This window comes from Perna viridis, chromosome 10 (genome assembly GCF_037379345.1).
Source record: "Perna viridis isolate PV_CMFRI_1.1 ecotype Kerala chromosome 10, ASM3737934v1, whole genome shotgun sequence".
NCBI lineage: Eukaryota > Metazoa > Mollusca > Bivalvia > Mytilida > Mytilidae > Perna > Perna viridis.
In genome coordinates this window covers 35,017,947-35,035,568 of record NC_142454.1, presented here as the reverse complement: position 1 = coordinate 35,035,568, position 17,622 = coordinate 35,017,947, and the positions used below count along the sequence as shown (strand labels likewise).

Here is a 17,622-nt window from a genome sequence, read left to right as displayed (position 1 = left end):
AAGTCAATTTTTCACCATGCTAAATTTAATAAGTGGATTACAAAGTGAAATAGCTCAAAATCTAACCGGCGATGCCCATATGAGGAAGGGGTTTTCGAAGAAAAAAGTTTGAACAGTTTCAGGGGATGAAATAAAAATTGCAGATATTTTGCGGGAAATTTGATATTTTTAAACCTGATTTTATGAACTTTTTTGCAAATTTTCGCATATTTTTGCATGGTTTCTATGGTAATCCTATATGCTGTGGGTAATTTTTTTTCCAGAAAATTTTTACTGCATCCTGAAGGCCCTGGCTAGAGCTATTTCTAAATATATAGATTTACAGATGCTTGACATTTTTTTAAAGTGATAAATGTTACAAAAGTATCAGATTACAAGACCAAAATTAGGCAGTTCTACAATACTGTGGAGTGCTGGCCAAAGTACTCATGTACTGAATTAACTTATATCGATCGTTTGAATTTTTACGCCTCAAATAATTGTCAAATTGCAAAATATGGGATAACTGGGAAGTACGGGGATCGAATTCAAACGTTTCTTAACACAAGCTTATTGTTATAAATGGTTAATATTGAACTCTTTGCTTTTATTTTTAATTTCACCATTCTTTGCAAATGACATTTAAAAACCACACACACACACACACACACACACACACACACACACACACACACACACACCAAAATTCATGATGCATCGTAGCAGTGCGCCAGTTCGCGTAACATTCAACTTCTATATCAGTTTCAATGGAGCACCTAGATGAATGAACTCAAAACTCTCCGACATAGTACATTTTTGAACTACAAACTACTAGTTGGCCATTCCCAGTTTTTAAATTTTCAGGTCGAAAAATATTCAATTTATTGACCTCCAGGTCGAAACTGTCTTTTAAGTCATTCAAAATTAAGCCACCAACATTGAAATAAATGATATCCTTAGATACATGTTCTTCTAAACTAGCTACATTTCTCGGTTAATGATAAGCTTTATACTCAAGTTCTAAAAGTTAGTCCATGGACGCCTATGTGTAAATGCACTAAGTTTCTGGGCACCTACTTTTAGAAACTCATACATTAACATTAACGATAAAGTCTTTGAATATCTCTTAACCAATCTTGGCTGGTGCAAGAAACATTTGCATGCAATTTTAGGGCCATGGAGCACCTACATCTCTATTATAATAACATAAACATGACCAAAATAGCCAGATAGAATGATTAAAAATTTGCAAAAACCAATAACACCAGACAAAAAAAAATCAAGAGAAATGCACAATCAAAATTTCTATGGCATCGTCTATGCAAAGTTTCATTTTTATTTGTCAGATCAGGGCTTCTGCTGTCACGAGGCGGTAATCGTAATAAAAATACGTCTGGATGGTTTGGGGGGTCATGCTACCGAGTGCTAGTTAAAATGGCACTTGGTCAAAATGGCACCTATGTAAATAGTTAAAATGGTACCTACTTAAAATGACACTTGGTTAAAATGGCACCTAATATAGTCAAAATAGCACTTATTTCGTTTATTTTGTGAATGAAAAAAAAAAATTGACTGATCATGACATTGCCCATCTTATTAAATAATGTATAGAATAAACAGAACAAGGAATGAACACAATCAACTGAAGTGTAGCTGAAAAAAAAAGACCAATGACAGAATAAATGTTTATTTTCATTATACATACCAATATGGATTCACACACACATATTTAGTCATAAATATTACCAATAAAATATTATTTATTTTATTTATTATTTATTTTGAAGAGCTAATTTCATTAAGAAAATGAAATATTTTTCAAATTTTGATTGCAAATTCATTAAGTAATTATAAATTAGTTTGGGAATTGGATTATGGTTTATGGCTTTGCTAATTACCTATAATTTATGGCTATGCATATTTAATAGGTGATACAGGTATTATAATTACTTATTAGATTATTTCACTACTTCAATTACCATCTTGATATGTCCTGATATCCACATTACTTTTGTAAAGTTTATAAGTTTTATAAGATTATTTACAAAGTAATAAATGTGATATTAACTTCTGTATTTTAATCTAGTTTTTATTTGTGATATAATTCACGCCTTATTTTTTTTTTTTGGGGGGGGGGGGTATTTCATTTAATTTCACAAAGTATATTTATTGCGTTATATATTTTCCCATTTTTATAATTAATTCAGTGAAAATGATATATAAAGTGTGTGAACATATTTATATTGTAAATGAAAAAAAAATTATTCAGGTGAAATTATAAAACATTTTTCATCACAATTAATGCATGATATGTCTTGCAAAAAGACTTTAATTTTATATCTATCCAAAATAAAAAACCTCCAAAAAAATACCAGGAAGACTACTAATTATATTAGAGGATTTGTTTTTACATCATTAAATGATTAACCATACATTTATGATGGGTGCCAATTTAACTATATACAGGTGCCGTTTGACCAAGTGCCATTTTAACTTCACAGGTGCCATTTTTGACCAAGTGCCATTATAAACAAGTGCCATTATGAATAGAATTCATGCTCCCTTAAAAAAAAAATGGACAAAAGATAAGTGGCAAATAATATCCTGAAACCTCTTTCCTTATACAAATTTCTTGGTCGTAACCACTGCCCCTTTTATCCGCCAGGGCCTGCATGAAATATCCGAAGACAGCTCTTCCAGTTGGTACTCAACTCAGCATTCCTTTTTATATTTCAATATATGATTGATGACTATTTATAATCTCACAGGGTTTTCATTTCTAGCTAAGCATCAGATGTTTTTTTTGAAGCTTCTAAAAATGAATAGGCAACTTGAATATATCGACACTGAACAACTGGTTTATTCAGGTAAATGCATAGAAATAAACAGGTACCGATAAGAGTATAGTTAGATTATTGGGTTTGATTATTGGCATAAAATATATAATCAAATTTTATATATTAGAAATACCTATAAAGTGGACCTAACTATCTGCATTTGAACCTTAGTGGGATATGGCAATGGGACTATTTTCTGCGGTAGAGTACGATAATTACAGATGCTATCAGGTTTTACAAATCTAAAGGCTCTGACGACTGCTATATCAATTCCGATCTTCGATCTAAATTGAGAAACATAAATTAATTTAAGCAACTGTCGTTGGGGTATAGGTACATTTTTGCATGCAACTCAACAGCCGTAAGTGTTGCCGTAATGTCTTGGCATCATTAGACACTGGGCTGTCTGGTGATGCCTATAATGTCAATTTATTTCTTTTTGCTAAAAGACGAAAGGTTGAAGAATAAAAAAAGTGGGGTTTTCTGCCTTCAAAGAGGTATAAAAAGAGGCCAAAAATACATTAATGCTTCAGTTTATTTTTTGGCGATCAACTGATTCTGAAATGGGGAGGTATTAAGGTACCTGAAAATCATATTGGAGTTGATGAGCAGTTGGGGTGCACGGGGGTTATCTCAGTCCACGTAGTCGTTCATTCTATATGTAATACCGTGTTTACATTTTGTACAAAAAAGACGTATCTGTGTATTTTTTGTTTTCCTTGTGCAGGGATATTCAATTGTGTTTTTTTTTGTGTTCCTGCTTTTTCCATGTCTGTGAATTTTCTCAACTTACCATTATTATATATCTATATCATGTTAACCAAACATGAACTTTGTTCCATTTACGATAAAAATATTAACCCCCTCTCACGCTGGAAACACCCAAAAACTTACACATAAGAATTAGGATTCTCCTTCCATTCATTAAAAATTTTAACTGCCTCACTTAAGCATTCTGTTATTCCATATTTACAGGCACGGCTACCAATTCGGCTTTGAAACAGACTGAAAGAGGTCAAGCACTACAGCATGACAGCGAGATAATTTTTAATGATTTTTTAGCACAACTATACATCTAAACAACATAGGGAGAGTTTCATGAATGTAAAGAGCTCTACAAATAATAACAATTTTAGTATATATGTGCGTCTTTATTTTAAATCGACTGATTAAAATAATGATAATAAAAATTCTGATTTTATTAATTGAACTGGGATGAAAACATATGCAGCTACTTCGATCGTTGAAGTCATTCGAAAAAAAAAATATAAGCATTGTCATTTTCAACGAATTTAAATATGCTAATAGCCTAGAAATCATCGAGGTGAGATTTCATTGACTGTTAACATTTATCAGCTTGGTACTGTTTATGCTCATGTCAATAATGCAATATATATATATTGCGAACATATAAGCATTTCTACCTAAAAAAAATTACTGAAGCTTATTTGGAATTCATATGTAAAACAGAGTTCAAAATGGTATAAACAAAGTTTAATAATTTCACTCAGAAGTAACACGCTTTCTGATTGGATTATTGATAAAAATAGTCTCATAAACCCAATTTTGTTATGTGACTGTGACGTCATCAACCTTTACTTCAAAACTTTGGAATGGCGACTTGTTCTCTGTGGTGCACACCTGAAAATAACTTTTGGTGAGCACCACGTGAATGCCACCATGGTCATTGAGATTAATGCAAATAGACTGAAAAAAAAAATAAAAATGTCATTCCCCAAAAATCCTGAACTAAATGTTTTAATTTGACGCTACTTAACCATATGTTACATACATTTGTTGTATTGGCTGGTCCGTTGAGATGCTAAGTCGATTTTGAAGAAAAGAAGCGTTCACCTTTCCCACCATGAAACGCTGAAAAGAATTCTATGTTGATAACTTATGTCTGGGTATGGTCAATTGCTTGAACCTTGCAATATAAATAATGCAATGGAAAAACCCTAAAAATTGATATGATTTATCACCATGTTGTGTTTACCAGTTACGAGGAAGCGGCTATGTCTTCATAGTATTAATTTATATAAGCCCTTATTACGTTTTATGCAATGTCATTGACGAATAAACTTAGATACGTATAGATACTTAAAATTTAACCTATTAGCCGGCGTTTAAATTTTGACGTCACTACTGTTTTTAGCGAATTTGGTATTAAATATATATCATTATAGAAGTTCTATTTTACCACGTACAGGTGAATTGGAGTTTTTTAGTATCAAAGTAGCAGTCTGTAAAAATCAGACAATAGGTGATTCATCCATGTAATAAACCCCATAAACTCAATTTTATTTCTTGTTCAGAATAAGTCAATGACCGCATACTCAGTCTTATTTTTTCATTTAGCATTTGGTTGTGGCGCTTTTGAGGAAAAAATAGATGTACATGTAATTAGAACTTTGCAAGCGTTATCGTTATTGACTTGGTTTGTTCTGGTTGATTTTATTGGGAGATGAATGCATGATTTTCTAAAAATACAGATCTTAATCTAAAAAAAGAACTGTTTGTTAATGGCAGAGTCCACTGGACACCACTATATTTTTAAGGAAATTTATATAACGAGGGAAGTTGTTTTTCTGGCCATAAGTATCATTATGGTTCTTCGTAGTAGAAAATGTTTAATGTTACATTTGATGTAAATCGATAAAATTCATATCAATATTATATTCACTTTTTTTTAACATTGCGACATAAATTATATCGACGAAGTCACGTTTTATGGATTTCATCGAACTTTTAAAACTCCAGTTATTGCAAAAATGTCCTAAATACATTATGACTACTGTTGTCAAATTCGAGGTGAAGGAAAATAATGGTTTGGCAAATTATGAAGGGAAATGAATGACAAAAAATCACTGACTATTAATTCATACCAACTGGTTTTAGACAGTACAAGAGCACAGAAGATCAGACAACACATCTATCTCAAGTAGTCGAGGATGCATTTCATTCAAAGAAAGTAACGCTAGCTGTCTTACTAGATCTCCAGAGAGCATTTGACAAAGTTTGGAAAGATGGCCTTCTTGGGAAACTTCTTAGATTTGGAGTAAGTGGAAGAATGTACAAATGGACCAACTCATATCTGTACAATAGAAGGGCAAGAGTACTCGTAGATGTGAAGCATGGCCGAAAAATACTTCTAAAACAGGGTGTACTACTAGGAGGAGTATTGCCACCTACTCTCTTCATACTATATATGAATGACCTAGTTCCAGAGCTACCAAATGGTGTACAATCAGCACTCTACGCAGATGATCTTGTCCTCTGGTGCTCTGAAGAACATGCAACTACAGCAAGGTACAGGATACAAACAGCATTAGATATGGTAGTCAAATGGGCCAATTAGTGGTGTGTTACAATCAATAGAGAGAAAACAACAACAACCTTCTTTACACTATCACCTAAAATCCAATCTGTCAAACTGACCATGGATGACATCCATATCACAATACCCTCAGGCAGACTCAAAAGATCCAGCTTCACTCTAGAAACAAGAGCATTGCAAAGAAAACACCAAGAACATCTACTTAACCATGTCAAACCTACAGATTTTAAAATGAATGACAAACTATATTTTGAAGAGAGAGAAGGAGGACGGACAATGTAACCATTCAGACAACAGTTTCGTTACTCAGTGCCAAAGATGAACAACCAAACATCGTCAGAAAAACCGTAAAAATGAGCATGCTGGAAGAAGAGTATCATCAGAATTGTGGGCAAGAGTTTACACAGACGGTTCAGCCACAAATGCGACAACAAAAGGAGGGGCCGGTATGTACATAGAATACCCAAATGGAGTACAACAGTCAATGGCAATACCAGCAGGACTACATTGCTTCAACTACAAGGCTGAAGAAGAAGCACTCATCCATGCGGCAAATTACATCAAGGAAAGTGCAGAAAATATGCAAGTAGTATTCCTAACAGATGCCCTCTCCGTAATACAAACACTGACCAACAACAAACTACCATAACTTGAAAGAGCTATTTATTCCATCAAGAGCCTTAAATCTGCCATACAGTGGATACCTTCACATTGTGGAATCAATGGAAATGAAAAAGCAGATAAACTAGCAAAGGAAGGCGCTCAACGATAGCTAGATGAAAATCCTGTCTGCTACACGGAGATGAAGACCATCATCAAGTCTCTGCACAATATCCCTCAGAGGCAAGATAGCTACCATCAACCATAAAGATTTGAGCAAATTACAATCTGGGGCTGCTAGGTTCTATAGGTTATGTCAAGGTCAGGTCGTAGTAAAAATATTTACGACAAAAAACACAGGGGCATACCACGGGTGTTGTTCTCCTCACGAGCTGGTGGCGCTCAGTGGTCAAAATCGAGCTCAACTGTTCTAACTGCTCTCGAAAAGAATTCTACCAGGATTCATTTTAGGACGCCGGCCCACAGTTTATATATAACTGCCCCATTTGTTGAAATCTTAGGCCCACTTTCAGGAATGCGGGGATTCGGCTAATATCATTGGTTTATCCTTGTGGGCCTCCAAACGATTTGATTGGTTAAGAAATCTTTTCATTCCCCCAGAAGTCTATATTCTCCTAATTACTTCCGGTCTGCAAACTACAAACATGGTGGACATCAAGGGGAAAAATATAATAACGGAATGGAAAAGAAGGAAGACGGGACTTACTGTAGCTTATAATTCGGGGAAATAAGCCCATAACAATCATATCCCTTAACAGAATATATGAATATTAATGACAGGTGAGAAATATGAATAAACAGACGAAATAAAGCTGGGGACTGGTCGACAGCCTGGGACTGACTGGACGCAAGGGATACAACAATGAGAACGAACTCTGTCTTGACCCTTAGAAAACATTCCGTCAATAATCCCAATAGAATAATACAAATCCAATAAGATAACTGTTTAAATTGTCCATATCACGCATGAGTTAACTCAGACGGACACGAACAAACAAGAAAAAGGAACCTGAGTGGCACTCAAAAATATATCTTAATTATAGACCTACTGACCTAAATCCTATTTTGTAACAATGTAATGATAGATAGTGCCTGTAGTCTTAAACATTTTGATATCGACAACTTTCACCTAAACAATATTCAATGAGGTTATTCCATATATGATATTGACATAGTTACACTTACTCAAATCTAATTACTCAAGGCATCTTTGTTAAAAAGGTAAACTATTAAAGAAATTGATGCAGTATAATCAATACCTTATGTCGATCGACAAGGTCTACTGTATAAAATTTAAGACTAAGACGATGATAAAAAATCGCCAATCTGACGTAAAAGAGTGAAAGATGTGACAAATGATACCTAAAGAGCAGCCATACATACCCAATATCGATACTGGATTAGAAACACTAGATACACATCTTTCAGTTATTTTGTTTATATCGTGTATGTCAAGGTATTCCATGGAGAAAATCAGATATTTCAAGGTGTGTTTGTTGGTTGTTTCAGTTCATTCTTGGACTTACAGACCTTACATTAAAGAGGAATGGTTAAGGCCTTATTAAACTAGTTTAACCCCACAGCAGCTTTCATGCGCCTGTCCAATCAGGAGATGTTGATCATTAATTTGTCTTTGTGTCGTTTGATTATTTTTAATTTTGAAGAATTGTCATCGTTCAGTTACCGTGAATTTTAATTAATGTTGTTGCTGGGGCCTTCTAGAGCTCATACTCTTATTGAAGACCTTCTGGTGATCTCTGAAAGTATTTTAGTTATACGCTGGTGCATTTGTTGCGTTTAAAAATATTCGCTCTTCTGTTTAATCAACTGCCTAAAAAAGGAACACTTAAGTTATGCATTTTATGCTCTGTGTTGATACACTCGGTTCACACCCCAAAGTTGACAAAACAAATATACTGTTAACAAGGTATACACAATGATATGATGTATGACGCTATACTTTAAATAGTTTCATTAACGGCTGATGTGGACCAGTGGTGTAGTTAATTGTTATATGACATTAACGTCACAGTGACGGCAATATTAACGATGTAAAGAATTCATGGCGTTGAACGATGTTTTTTACAAACAATGCGTGTTCCGATATGTAGATATATTCTCGATATAAACGATCGGAAACGTTTTTAATGCAATTAATGGACATTGTAAAAATTATTAACTTGTATTAAATTATACATTAAATTGCCCTTTAATGCAGTCCAAAGAACAACACAAGGCATACAAAACAGACAATAAATAATCTGAAATGATACAGAGAAAAGAAATATTTTTTTAAAATTCATTTCTATACTGATTGTATTTTGAGTAAAGCATATTTATCCTGCAATGAGGTTACTTGTTAAACGAATTAAGGTATACGGTTGTTTTTTTTGCTGTATCCGTACATTAGCAGGTTATCCACTTTCTGGCTCCTCCCACTCACGTGATCGGCGGTACAACTTTTTTTCTGGTATGCATAAATTAATCATGACCGCCACCATAGATACGATATAAACAAAATGCGATTGCGTAACCGGTTAATCTTTTTTTCGCTGTTTTGTTTCGTTTTCACTTTTTTAGCTGAATGAAATAAAAGATTTTATGTAAACCAAATAATGATATTTTTTGTATTTTTTCCACCGTCATATATATGGCAAATCCCAAATCTCGTTCAGATTTGATTCATTATCAGTTTACAGACGACTTCCCCTGTCATTTCAGTCATGTCCGACTTGGAGCCAGAGTGTCCGTCACAATTTAACATAAACTGGTCCCCACTTAAAGAAATTGAAGCAATATGATAAAACTCTTGAAGAGACAAATGACCAGGAAACTGTTATGGTATTGGATTTATTACTGCCTAAACCCCAAGATAATGAATCAGAGGAACACTAAATTATAGATCTGCCGATATAACTGCCTCCTCTTCTTCAAAAATCTCAAACAAATATTTCAAATCCCATAGAAACTAGTGCACAAATTTCATCCCTGAAATCTACTGCCATATACCAAACAGAAACAAGTCAGCTTCCACCTTCCTCGCGAAATTCAAAACTTCAATGTTCTTAAAATCGACTTTACAACATTCAAAATATTTGTATTTATTGTTCATTTTACTTATTTGTCTCTTGGAATTAAATAAATTTTGATACATTGCTTATTTTCTTCAAACAGCTTTGACGGATTATATAGTGCGTATTGAATTTCAATGTTTACTGAGTCATGCGCCATGCGTATTAATTTTTTTTCTACCGTTTTAACGATCGGGGCTCCTCAGGGGATATGCATTTTAAAATTGTATTTTAAAAATGTACACACACACACACACAAATCTATTAATATAACAGGATAAAAACAATATACGTACATTGTCGAAAATTATTGAAGATATGTGTATTCGGCTTGGAACGGAGGAAATAGCTCGGCGGAGCCTCGCATTTCCTACCCGTTCCGTCGCCTCATCACATATCTTCAATAATTTTCGACAATGTACCTATATTGTATATGTACTTGTAATCCACTAATTTAAATTGTGCATAAATATTGAATACCATGAATAAATACGTAAATACTAATACGATTGTAACGAAAGGCGACTGACTGGAAACAGGTTGGTGGTTTCAAGTACCAAATTAAAGTTCTCAACACTATATATAGGCTAAAAAACCACTAATTCCACTTTCCATAGGCTTCTATGCTAATTTCACAATATTCAATGGCTTCTCTGGACTTTACCTTAACTTTAACCTGCAAAGGACTATATATCAGCATGATTCTACATATGTCAGCTCACAATCCCCAGAATGGCATGTGGGGTTAGCAGACTTGCAGTGCAGTACTGGTCACCGGAAGTGAAGGGTCTATAAATAGCATGGGAAATCCCAGTGTTTTCACAAGATAGGGGTATACTTAAAAATCATTATGGAGATTAGGCTTCACATCACAAGAAGCAAAATGCACCTATAAAATGTACAGAAATGTTTTTCCTTTCAGAAACCGTTTAAATTTTTTAAATAAGATGAGAACTTTTTTCACAGCACTATGAGGAACAGGGGTAATTTCTGCGTACGTTCCAAATGCTCATTGGTTGAATTGGTGGTCTGTAAGCTATAGCCACGATGAGTTGAATTTAGATTATCCTTCAGTCTCGAGGGGATTACAGGACATCTACACTCGAGATAGTTAAAATCTAATATTTAACTATCGAGAGTGGAGAAATCCTTTAATCCCCGAAAGAAATGAGGGAGAATCCGTTTCTCCCATGAATAAAACCATAAAAAATAAATTAAACAACAACCTAAATTCTCCCAACATCAACTACGTCATCAAATCATTGCGTAATCGATATCACCACCATTATGATTAGTTGATACACTACCAACTAATCTTTTAAAATGTACGTCGAGCGAATAACATTCGTAAATCTACACGTATTTAATTGATTAACAATATGAATAACAACTGTAAACATAGTAAACATGTTAAACGTGGTAAGCGTGGTAGTCTTCACGTGACATTTTAATTTCCCGGCAGATGGTTGGAAATTACAGATTTTTAATCACTCGCTCTTGTGGTGTGAAAGAGGCCTACGATTGGGAGAAAAGAAACTATTACACAAGGAGAATTTATGAAATAAAACAATTTGATTGCGTGTATCTTATATACCTTGAACATTCCATACACACGACTAGATAGCAGCATTCTGTCAACATAAGAAAGCTCGGTTAAAGCAGCAGCCCACGGTATATACTCTAATTCTTTGTCCAAATAAGTCAATGTTTCTATTGCCGTATCTATTCCTAAAATACCAGCCCTGAAATAGAATGATTGTAACGTATTTTCATTATGAAATTTCGTTGCAGGGTTTAGTATTTTAACCTGTACTAAAATTATATATTCTCAAAATTAAAAAAGAAAGTAAGGATAAAAATGTTCATCCTGCCAACAAAAAGAATGAAATGATAGTACCTTAAATGTAATCACACACAAAAGCATTAAATTGATCTTCGCTGTTGAACAAATATAAATTAATTGAATAATATTATTTTTATGTGATGACCTTTTCCAAATTTCTTAGGTTTTATTGCTAAATTAATACTAAATTTAAGTGATAAAATATTAAGTATGTCATTCCGTAAATACAATAATATTATTTACATGGTACAGTGAAGACCAGGAAGTTAAATGCTTTTATGTGTGTTTACATTGAACAATGAAGATTAAGAAGTTAAATGCTTTTATGTGTGATATTGAATAGTGAAGACCAGGAAGTTAAATGCTTTTATGTGTGTTCACATTGAACAATGAAGACCAAGAAGTTAAATGCTTTTATGTGTGATATTGAATAGTGAAGACCAGGAAGTTAAATGCTTTTATGTGTGTTATTGAACAGTGAAGACCAGGAAGTTAAATGCTTTTATGTGTGTTATTGAACAGTGAAGACCAGGAAGTTAAATGCTTTTATGCGTGTTATTGAACAGTGAAGACCAGGAAGTTATGCGTTTATATGTGTTATTGAACAGTGAAGATCAGAAAGTTAAATGCTTTTATATGTGTTAATGAATTATAGGTACTACTCTCTAATTCTTTTTGGGAGCTGGATAAACATTTGTATCGTGACTTTCTACTTTAATGATGTATAGGTCCTGACTGTTGTCTTCAAAACTTTTCTTGTGTTGTTTTAACCAATAAAATATAAGGAATAAGAAGAGATCCCAATTTTTCCATTTTTTTCCTAAAGCTTGAGGCATAATTTACAAAAAGTGGAAAGACTAACAGGAGGGAATACCTTATGTCGAAATTGACAAAGGCATTCAAATATTCTTCTTAAAAAACCTAACGATTACATTTTTAAATTGCCAACTGAAAATTTGTATTTGAGTAACATCCTAGCTGTTCATTCTTTGGGGTTTTTATCTCACATCTCGTACGATTTCCTTGAACTTGCGATAAGCATACTGACTTTTACGGCTTAAAAAAGAAAAAAAAGTTGACCATGATTTGACCAAAGACTAATTTTGTCTTCTATCCCAAGTTAATGTAACGTAAATGCTACTCGTTTGTGTTATTTTTTTGTGTGGTGACTTATTCATCATCATTTGATTCTTTTGTTCTAAAAGTTTTTTGTTTTAGTTAATCCATAGATTATTCCCCATCGTTTGAAACCGATACAATTCTACATATTTTGTTTGACATCCAACCATTCATAACACAAATACGCTTCTGTGGTCTCGGGGTACCGTGCTCGCCTCGAGTACGGGTGATATGGATTCAATACCCAGCTGAGTCACATCAAATTATCTAAATTTGGAACTCACCATTTCTCCACCAAGCACACGGTAGTTAAGCGGGAAGAATGACGGCTGATTGGCTCGCAGTCAGAACAATGTTTCAGATAGGAGTTGCATGCCCAAGGGCCGACAAAACAGATAAAGAACTGTTTACTTACTTATTAAGCGCCCATGCATCATTTATGATTGCACCTCTATTGACGACATGAATGATCTACAAGATAAGTGTTAGGATATTGGACCAGGGAATTTGATTTAATATATCATTTTTAATAATCAAATTAACCCACATATTTTATTTCATTTCTTTGCTTGCTTATATTGAAAATTTTTGTGTTCGGCATTTACGTTTTCAATAAAGCTTAATTTAATTTGATTTTGCAAATTCCATTTTTATACCTTTTTATACTGTTATAGATATTGAAATGATAAACACGTGGCGGGGGTAGGGGGAATGCTTTTTGAATAACAGATACTAAATCTCTTTTTATCACGGCGAATTTTGGCATACTCCAAAAATGATTTAAGTAGTACAAAATTTTTCCGACAATACTAAATTGTACACGACTTGTCAAAAGTTATAAGCAAGAGCCTGAGATGTTGTATTGCAAGATACGAATAGATCATAGAAGGGGAATCAACAAGAACTTTGAAACGATTTTTGTATATGTTAGAGTATCGTTGATGTGTTTCTTTCCACTCTTTATCTAAATGTCATCTTTATAGTTGTATATTTGAAGGATTTTATTCGTAATTTTATCTAGACAAATCAATGAATTGAATTGTAGGTCAGCGACGTCCTACATAAATGTAGGAGCTCTGATGTATGAGTAGCCGGAAATAGTTTAGTCAGAAATGACGTGCGTAATTCGGATGCGATTATCTGAACATTTAACGCATGGGGAGAGCGGGATTTCTATGAAGCTTCGCATATTCCCGTGGTTAGAGGTACCACCAATAGAACATGTCAGTATATTATCAACTAAGTCGTTTATCAAGTAAAATAGCTCCGTCCTTAAACTCATTATATTTCATATGTTACAATTAAAGTGCGCATTTATTTGATTGTATCTGATACAAATCTTAAAAGTTGCATTGCTGATGGATTAAAAAATATTAATTATTATTATTTAAACATACCGTATGATTATTCTTGAGTTGATTAATGATATTGTTCCAAATTTCTTTTTCGTAATTTACTCTATAATACCCAAATTGTTGAATATTTAGAATGATCCACTCAAATCTACCCGTGTCAATAGTAATCTCTGAAAATATACATATTCTATAACAATTATTAATGACATGATAAGTTAATCTATTTCCATGGTAGTCCTTGAATACGAATATTTACTACTGACATTGAGAATAATATTAAAAACAATTCTAATTACTCCTGACAAAAAAATAACAGACAGAACAATAAAAAAGTATGGCGAAGTTAGGCAATTGCAAGTACAATATGAAGTGGATTAAGATGCCATCCTGATTTCTGTAATTGTTTCAGTTGTTACACCACATATTATAATTATATTTTTCTCCAATAAAACAATTTGAATAACCTTTTGGTATATACAATTACCTGAAGTGTCATTTAGCCAAGTTATGTTTTTGAAATGCACACCCCGATCAAATGTGGCACTGTTGTTCGTTGTGTAGGTAATGGGGACTATCCATAGGTACCTTATAATATACATAGTACAGTTTACATGATTGTTATCAAATTATTGAGTAATAGCAAAGATTAAACTGGTGAAAACATCGTGACAGGAAAATAGGGACGATCAGTGTCATTCGCGCAAATTGTCCTAGCCATCCACTGGTTGAAGACCGATCAGACCAGTATATTGACGAGAGTTAATAATCAGACAAATAAGAACAAACATGACCATATGCAAGAACACTTTGGGGTCGCTTGATCCAGTGTGCAACACATGTTTGGGAAATAAGCATAAAATAAACGTAATTAAAGATTAATTGTATAATTGTAACAAAAAAACTAGGGTAGAGTCTATTTACAATAATATTGAAGAAAACATAAGAGATTTAAGAGTTCCATGGAATATGTGTTATTACATTGTATGAAGCGTTGTGTTTAATTTAGATATCATTTTTGGATAGGTAGTTGGAATCTGAAGCGCTAGTCATGAATACTGTCAACAGATTTATACTGAACAACTCAAGAGATGTAACAGTTTCACTTTTTAGTATTTCTAGTTTCAGTGTTCCAGTACTTCTATTTTATTAACGTTTTACAAAACATGAAAGATATAACAACTTCATCTCAGAACTGTACTGATTTAATGCCTCTCAAGTTGGCGTTCCCCTTTGACAGAGTGAGGAAACGATCCAGGACCCACAATATGTCTTGGAGTAGACCAGGACGTCAACAGGGCAGCCCAGCCGCTAGTAGAAAATGCTTTGACTGAGTTCTTCGGTCAGATATCCCAAAGGCTGCACAATGAATAACGCTTGAAACTTTGATTATTGTTGAAGGCAATTTCTCTTCCCAAGAGCAGTCGATTTGCCAATAACGTCCTCTCTGTAAGCAACTGTTGCGCTTACAACATACAAGAACATTATGCGGGCATTATCATGTGGTATTGCCTTCTTAACATTTTTACATTTTTTAATGAGTACGACATGACCGTATTTTACCAACATGGATATTAGCTCATTCTTCTATAATACGAAAATGGTGATACACATTTGTTGGTTTATTTTAATAGAAAACCCGAGATTAAGTTGCAGGCACACGAAAATATACGATCATTTTTGGAAAAGTACCGATAAGATCCTAAATGCACTCTGATAATATTGCATTGTAAACTAGTGTCAATATAACATAGCGGCTAATTCCAAAATTGTGTTTTAACTGCCAGATTGATACTGTGCTAATTATTTTAAAGTCGATAAATAGGAATTTTCGAACTAATGACGAATTGAAACAGATGTATATTGAACTATTTCAAGCCAGTATTTGAACTAGTTCAACATCGTCTGTATACAAGCACATAAAACTGTATAAAATATGCTTTTTATATTGTGCTAAAAAGGTTATTGCGTTTATGGGTGAACATTCTATAAGGTTGTGCAACAGCAAATCTATTGGGGACAATGTCCAAAATATCTATAATATTGTTGTTGTTTGTGTTCAGTAGATGTCCAGGCAACAAAATCATTGCATGTATAAATATCAAACAAACAAATACATTATTATCCACATACACAATGGTGTACACGATGTATTGACGTATGACGAAATAATATGATGAACGGTAAAATTAGAAAACTTGGGGATGTACATTCTGGCAAGCATTTCAATATTAAATGAATGCAAGTAGATGTATTTGGTCATTAATGTAATTTCCGTGATTGACACATTTGTTATACATGTATGCAACTTGATAAATGTATTGTGTGATATTAGTTCATCGTACGTTTAGTTTATTGTATACTTCAACAATTGCAGATATAACATATGCTGATTATTTTTTAACAAGAAAAAGGACAGATTATTATGTGTCTGCTGTGCTGAAAGTAACATGCTGCAGTTCTCTTGACTTAATATAAAAGATATCTTACGTTGTATTTTCATTACTTGGGTGGAAAAGAAATCTCTGCTGTGTGAGGACGATTTTAGAAGAATCAGAACTCCTGGTAACGTTTATCAATGGATAATTCTTCTGTTCCACCCATGTATCCATCACATATTTAACATCTACATCAGTACCATTTGCCTTTGACTCCTGAACAATTTAATACGAATTATCTACACAAAAAGCATTATTTTTATACGCAAGAACTTTGACTTTTGTTTGTCTTAGTTTAATTGATCTAAGTCTCCTGTATCGAATTGGTAAGTAACATTGAACTTTATATACCTTGTTCAATGCTGTATAGCTACATATCAAGCATAGACTCGGGCAATAAAGAGTAATTCGATATTTTACAGCTACATCAAGAGCTTTCACCTTTTAGTTCCGCAAAGTAAAACAATATTTTACAGCTACACTAGTGACATTGACTTTCACTTATATTTTTCTTACAAGTAATTCAATTTTCGTACAGTAATTCGATATTTGCACGATATTTGTGTTTTCTCCAACTCGATAAATTTAAATCATAACCACATAACACTTTTTTTCTTTACCATTCAATTTTAAAATGTCTTGCTGAACATTTCACTGGTGACGTAAGTATTGTTGAAAATTAGCTGGAAAGAAATATGATGCCGTTGAGAAAAAAGGATAAAAGAGAAAAAAAAGTCGAGACACTCTCTAACTGGATAACGGCTATGAATAATAGTCAAAAATACTCATCCAAATTTGGCTCCTTAGATAATAAATAAGTCATACACCTCAATTATTGACATCCCATGTTGAAGATTTGACACATCGAATTGGCAAATTCGTCGTCATGTTAGTAGACAAAGCTCTCCAATAATATTGCGTTTTTGTGAAGGAAAATCCGCAAATTAAATAAGACCCTTCGTTAAATGTCGTATATAAAGGTAATGGGACTTGACAATTCATTTCAGTAGAACATTATTAAATAT

The 17,622-nt window shown here is 33.4% G+C and overlaps 1 protein-coding gene across 4 annotated transcripts in view; it reads right to left on the bottom strand.

Moving 5' to 3' along the window:
• LOC148605558 (aminopeptidase N-like) overlaps positions 1-17,622 on the bottom strand; it is a 61,057-nt gene that overhangs the window by 14,690 nt on the left and 28,745 nt on the right. For 3 of the 4 annotated variants that reach the window (XM_088548622.1, XM_088548623.1, XM_088548625.1), the window contains 7 exons: positions 16,650-16,813; positions 14,647-14,747; positions 14,205-14,332; positions 13,223-13,278; positions 11,440-11,587; positions 4,609-4,688; positions 3,711-3,821 (listed from right to left, as the gene is read on the bottom strand). In XM_088548622.1, the coding sequence (XP_088404748.1) occupies positions 3,711-3,821; positions 4,609-4,688; positions 11,440-11,587; positions 13,223-13,278; positions 14,205-14,332; positions 14,647-14,747; positions 16,650-16,813 (788 nt within the window). The remainder of the gene's footprint in view (positions 1-3,710; positions 3,822-4,608; positions 4,689-11,439; positions 11,588-13,222; positions 13,279-14,204; positions 14,333-14,646; positions 14,748-16,649; positions 16,814-17,622) is intronic. The other variant, XM_088548624.1, reaches the window with a different exon arrangement.